We start from the raw sequence: 6,341 nt of genomic DNA, 5'->3' as shown, positions 1-6,341 counted from the left end.
AATTGCGACGGTATTTTGGTGAACGGATTAGTGACTATCCGTTCAAGTGTTTCGATCGCGGGTGGAAGTTTCAAACTTTCGAAGCACATTCTGCCGTCGGCATACTATTCGTGCGTGATTTGCGTGAACAGTTTTGCGCTTGAGAGTGCACTAAGGCGAGTGTTACTCTAGTGAGGTGAAGAAGATCGAACATTGTTCCTGGCCATTTTGTGAATTTTCTTTGGCCGTTGTAGGAAAGTGATTTACTCTGTTCACCTTTACGCCATCTTCACCGCTTGCTACCGTGGATTAGAGCAAGACTCGGCGCCATTGGATCCGTTTGGTGCAGTTCCATCCTTTTGGAAGGCATCCAGTTCCCAGGATAGCCCCCGGTGAGTCTGTTCCACGTTAGTTTTGCATGTGGCTAGCAGTACTATAGTACGTAAGAAAGTAGGTAGCTTTTATCTATTTGCTATTGTGGCTTGGTGAGACGGCCGCTAATCGAGTGGAAAACCGTTCGCGCCCTCGATTTGCGATACCGCGTAGAAGTGGGTTCGTTCGCGACGGGAAGGAGAAATAGATTCGATATAAAACGATCCACTTCCGTCGAATCTTAAACGTCGCGAAGGGTTTTAACACCGCGACGGGAAGGAGCAAATCGTTCGATTGTGTATCACCCTCGCCGGTTCGGTTTCGCGTAGAAACGGTTAGTTTCGCGACGGGAAGGATTTGATCGTTCGATTTAACTGCCGTTTCCGTTCGTTTTCGTTCGCGATGCCTGCTAAAGAGGAGAAGCAGCTGGCTGGTAGCTTAGCTCAGCGCAAGTGCCTGTTTAAAGTTTTTGATGCGCTTGAGCGGTTCATCCGTGATTACGATCATGATCGCGACAGTTTCCAGTTGTGTGTGCGGATTGATTCTTTGGACAAGATGAACGAAACCTTCGCGGAGTGTCAGAGTGTGATCGAGAAGCTGGATGCACCAGAGGCTCTGGATGAGCACATCGACGAACGCGTTGAATTCGAGCAACGGTACTGCAAGGCAAAGGGTTTCCTTCTCTCGAAGCGCACCGGGGATCCTAACCAGTCGGCATTGAACGATTCGATTCACGCTCCACAGCAACATCAAGCAAACTTCCACCTCCGTCTGTCAAAAATCGACCTACCGAAGTTCAATGGGGACTTTTCACGTTGGATTTCATTCCGGGACACGTTTACTTCGATGATCCACGTGAACGGCGATATTCCCACAGTCGCCAAGCTCCAATACCTTCTCCAATCTCTCGAGGGTAGCGCCAAGAAACCTTTCGAATCGGTCGATATCGCCGCCGATAGCTACGCTACAACTTGGGACGCTCTGCTGAAGAGGTACGACAACCGGAAATACCTTAAGAAGCAACTATTCAAGGCGCTGTACGAGTTGCCCGCAGTGAAGCAGGAGTGTGCAACACGCATCCACGGTTTGGTCGACGATTATCAACGTCATGTTCGCGCCCTAGCCAAACTGGGCGAACCGGTGGACTATTGGGACTTGCCACTCATCTACCTGCTCTCATACAAGCTGGATCACGCCACACTACGCGCCTGGGAGGAGAAGACTAGCCACAAGGACGATGTGAAGTATGATGAACTAGTCGATTTTCTCTACCAGCGGGTGCGGATACTCAATTCCGTCGGGCCAGACAGTTATCAATCAGCCTCGTCGAAGGTGGCCGGCTTCCAGCAGAAAAGCTTCAAGCAGAAAGTGTCGGTCAATGCATCAGCCTCATCCACTCCCAGCTACTCCTGTCCGCTTTCCTGTTCGGACAGTCATTCCATCCGAATATGTCCGGTGTTTCTTGGGAAGAACGTCAGTCAACGCCGAGAGTTGGCTTCCCAAAAGCGCTTGTGTTGGAACTGCCTCAGCGTTGGTCATCAATCCAAGAAGTGCAATTCCAAATACAACTGCCGTACATGTCATGAGAAGCACCACTCGCTTCTACATGATTTCGCTCCAGCGAAGATCCTCTTCAGCCGCCGTTCTACAGTGAACGTATCCGTCGCAGGCATCGGATCCTCCACACAGAAGATTAGTAGTGCCATTACAGCAACCATCGAGTCGGGAGATCGAACGATCTCGATGAAATTGCAGTTTTTGGTACTGAAGCAGCCATCGTCGGAGTTACCAACTACGCCGATCGATATTTCAGCGTGGAAAATTCCAAGCGTCGAGCTAGCAGATCCACATTTCAATGTTCCCGGAAACGTAGACCTCGTCATCGGTAGCGAAACGTACTGGGAACTCCACACGGGACGGAAGATTTCTCTGGGTGAAGGTTTTCCGTGGGTAGTCGAAACTCTCTTTGGTTGGGCGGTCACTGGTCCCGCATCGCGCTCGGCTACCTGCATTCCACGGTTCTGCTACCTCTCCACTGCTGACGATCGACTGGAAGCCGCTCTACGCAAGTTCTGGGACATGGAAACAATTCCATCGGCTCCAGTTCGATCTACCGAAGAAAGTATATGCGAAGAACACTATGCTGCTACTACGATGCGCAATTCCGCAGGGCGGTACATTGTGCGTCTTCCGAGGACTGAAGATTCCGAAAAGGTTCTCGGAGAATCAAGGTCGATTGCCGATCGTCACTTCCTGAGCTTGGAACGGCGACAAGATAGAGATCCTGCTATCAAGGACTCATGCCACCGATTCATGGAGGATTATCTACAGCTTGGTCACATGCAGGAGGTACCAGAGCCTGTAGATGATCGAATTGAACACTCCTACATACCCCACCACGTCGTCTTCAAGGAATCCAGCACGACCACGAAGGTCAGGGTAGTTTTCGACGCGTCATGCAAGACCTCGTCTGGCTATTCTTTGAACGACACGCTTCTTGTTGGACCTGTCGTCCAGCAAGACCTCTACTTCATTTACACAAGATTCCGGACACAACGCATTTCCATAGTAGCAGATGTCGAGAAGATGTACAGGTAGGTATTGCATCATCCCGACGATCGCCGTCTCCTTCGTATCCGCTATCGCAGATGTCCGTCCGATCCGATCGCTACGTTCGAACTACAGACCGTGACATACGGTACGGCTAGCGCACCGTACCTTGCAACGAAGACACTCCAGCAGATTGCCATCGACCAGGCGGAGTTCTATCCTGCTGCTGTTGACCCAGTGGTGGAAGATTTTTACGTCGATGATCTGTTGTCCGGCACATCTGACGTGGAATCCGCCAAAACACTTCGCCTTCAAATCACTGCCATGCTGGGTTCCGCTGGATTTTTGCTGAAGAAGTGGGCGTCGAACGCTCCAGAAGTCCTCCGTGATGTTCCGCCAGAAGATCTGGCCATCCAACCTCTCCACGATCTGCAGGATGAGCAGATAATCTCCACGCTCGGCCTATTGTGGGATCCAAAGGCCGACAACCTTCGATTCAAGGTAGAAGTACCTCTCCCGGCGGCCATCCTTACCAAGCGGAAGGTAATGTCGTACATCGCCAAGATTTTCGACCCACTGGGCCTATTGGGTCCGGTCATCACGAAGGCAAAGCTTTTCATGCAGCGTCTATGGGCATTAAAGCATGACGGTGTTCTCTGCGAGTGGGATTCTCCATTGCCGGATCAGCTGCAACACGAGTGGAAGCAGTTCCATACCACGCTTCACATTCTAGCTACAGTCCAAGTTCCTCGCTTCGTGTTTTTGTCAGTCGGTGCTACTATTCAGCTTCATTTCTTCGCCGATGCGTCCTCCGTTGCATATGGAGCTTGCTGCTTCGTCCGCATGGAATCGGCGGAAGGTATACGAGTCCAGCTGTTGACATCGAAGTCAAAAGTCGCGCCGCTATCCACGCACCACTCCATCGCAAGACTAGAGCTCTGTGCAGCACATCTGGCAACGCAGCTTTTCAAGAAGGTGGATGCCTCGCTGAAGACCACCACCATCGCCTATTTCTGGTCCGATTCCAGCACCGTACTTCAATGGCTGCGTGCCGTTTCAACCCGCTGGAAAACATTCGTCGCTAACCGCGTGTCGAAGATCCAGGCCACCACAAGTATAGACCACTGGAGGCACATAGCTGGTTCCGAAAATCCTGCCGACGATATTTCACGCGGCCTCAATCCAACGGACATTATCAACTGTTCCCGTTGGTGGCATGGCCCTTCCTGGCTCGCACTGTCACTTGAATACTGGCCCAAGACCGTCATCGACCAGAATTCCCCGGCAGCGTCCGAAGAAGGGCGCAAAGCACCGATTGTGGCAATGACCGCCGCACAAGCAGATTTCTGTGGAGATCTGTTTTCTCGTTACTCTCGCTACAACAAGTTACGTCGTGTGGTTGCATTCTGCGGCCGCTATATCCAGCGATTGAAGAAGCGCATAGAGTTGCGCAGTTCCGGATCATCTCTTCCTCTGTTGGCCATTAGTAGCCGATTCATTGCAACGTCCATCGTACCACTCACCACTTCCGAGCTCCAGCACGCTGAATACCTACTCTGCCGTTTAGCGCAGAAAGAAACATTTGCTGAGGAGTTGTCGGATCTTTCGAATGGCGAACGTGTCGCCAAGTCATCATCGCTGAAGTGGTTGAAACCGTTCGTGGATGAAGACGGTACTCTTCGCGTCGGTGGTCGCCTACGTAACGCCGCACTATCCGTCGCAAACAAGCACCCGATCGTTCTGTCCGCCAAACATCCACTGTCTGCTCTGCTGGCTAGCAGTTTTCACATTAGCCTACTGCACGCAGGGCCACAACTCCTGCTAGCCACTCTCCGTCAGAAGTTCTGGATCCTTGGCGGCAGAAATCTTGTCAAGTCCGTCTTTCACCAATGCCACACTTGTTTCCGATCCAAGCCCACTCTAGTCCAGCAGAGCACAGCCGATCTGCCGGTATCGCGAGTGTCGCCGACGCGTCCGTTCTCCGTTTGCGGTGTCGACTATTGTGGACCATTTTACGTGAAGTCAGCAGTACGAACCCGTGGCCCCACGAAAGTCTACGTGGCCATATTCGTTTGTTTCTCGCCCAAGGCGGTCCACATCGAGCTAGTGAGCAATTTATCGACTCCAGCGTTCCTAGCTGCACTCCGTCGTTTAGTCGCCCGCAGAGGAAGGATCGTCGAACTCCATTCGGACAACGCCACTATCTTCAAAGGAGCTTCGCATGCACTCAACCGAGTCTATCGCATGTTGAAGACTAAAGCAGCCGATCGAAACCAAATCTTTGACTGGTGTTCCGGAAACGAAATAACCTGGAAATTTATTCCACCACGAGCACCACACTTCGGAGGCCTCTGGGAGGCTGCAGTCAAATCGGCGAAGCATCATCTGCTGAAGGTAGTCGGGAACGTCAACCTTGCCTACGAGGATCTATTGACCTTGTTGGCACAAGTCGAGATGTGCCTGAATTCTCGGCCCCTGACACCGATACCGGAGGACCCAACCGACCTAGACGTCCTGACTCCCGGACACTTCCTTGTCGGAAGCAACCTCCAAGCGGTTCCGGAATCCAACTGGAAGGAGACCGCCGACAACCGTTTGGACCACTGGGATCGCACCCAGAAGCATCTGCAGCAGATCTGGTCTCGCTGGTACCCCGAATACTTGCAACAACTGCAGTCCCGTGCAACTAAAGGTTGCAATCCGCCCGTCACCATCGAGGTGGGCGCCATCGTCATCATAAAGGAGGACAACGTTCCGCCAGCAAACTGGCCGCTGGGAAAAATAGTCAAGCTCCACCCAGGAAAGGATGGCATCGTCCGTGTGGTAACCCTGAAAACAGCGAACGCCAACGAAGTGGTGCGCGCCGTAGCTCGCATTGCACTGCTTCCGACACCAAGATCAACATAACAGAAACCAGGTAGGGCAACCCATTGTGGGAGAACTTGCTCGATGCTCACCTGTGTTTCTGCAAAGGTAATTGCAGGTCCAATAGTTTACTATTCTCTCGTAAGATCTACCTGGTCTTTTTTCTTGTTCCCGGAAATCAACGACGTCCATTCTGCAACATCCTTCATCATCCTGAGCCACAATTCTGAACTCTCGTGCCAAACGGTAGACCACGACGATGAGATGCAGCGTTCAAGGCTGCATAATGGATTATTTTGTAAAACCACCATGTGTATATAGTAGTTATTAAGTTGAAACATACATGTTTCAAGGTGGCCGGAATGTTAGGTTTAAGTATAATGATCAAAATTGAATTCGCTTTCATCTAACAAAGTTGCGCCGTTGCAAATGACACGAACCAGTCGTTTGAAACAAGACACTGTAGAGAGCAGAGCAGGAGAGTATCTTGCAGCGATGATAGCCGATGGTCAACCATCTCAGCTGTGGAAAAGGAGGAATAGCAAACAGATAATTGTAAATAGTAGCTCATAATA

At 51.3% G+C, this 6,341-nt stretch overlaps 1 protein-coding gene across 1 annotated transcript; it reads left to right on the top strand.

The window, feature by feature from the left end:
- The first annotated feature begins 753 nt into the window (after positions 1-753).
- On the top strand, positions 754-5,808 carry LOC134206294 (uncharacterized). The gene is made up of 2 exons (XM_062681998.1): positions 754-2,945; positions 3,000-5,808. Exons 1-2 carry the CDS (start codon positions 754-756, stop codon positions 5,806-5,808), a joined length of 5,001 nt encoding a protein of 1,666 aa, XP_062537982.1.
- The last annotated feature ends 533 nt before the right edge of the window (positions 5,809-6,341 follow it).

The sequence above is a fragment of the Armigeres subalbatus genome, chromosome 1 (genome assembly GCF_024139115.2).
Source record: "Armigeres subalbatus isolate Guangzhou_Male chromosome 1, GZ_Asu_2, whole genome shotgun sequence".
In the NCBI taxonomy this organism is placed as follows: Eukaryota; Metazoa; Arthropoda; class Insecta; order Diptera; family Culicidae; genus Armigeres; species Armigeres subalbatus.
Note: the sequence above shows the minus strand (reverse complement) of the source record. Positions and strands in the feature narration are given on the sequence as shown.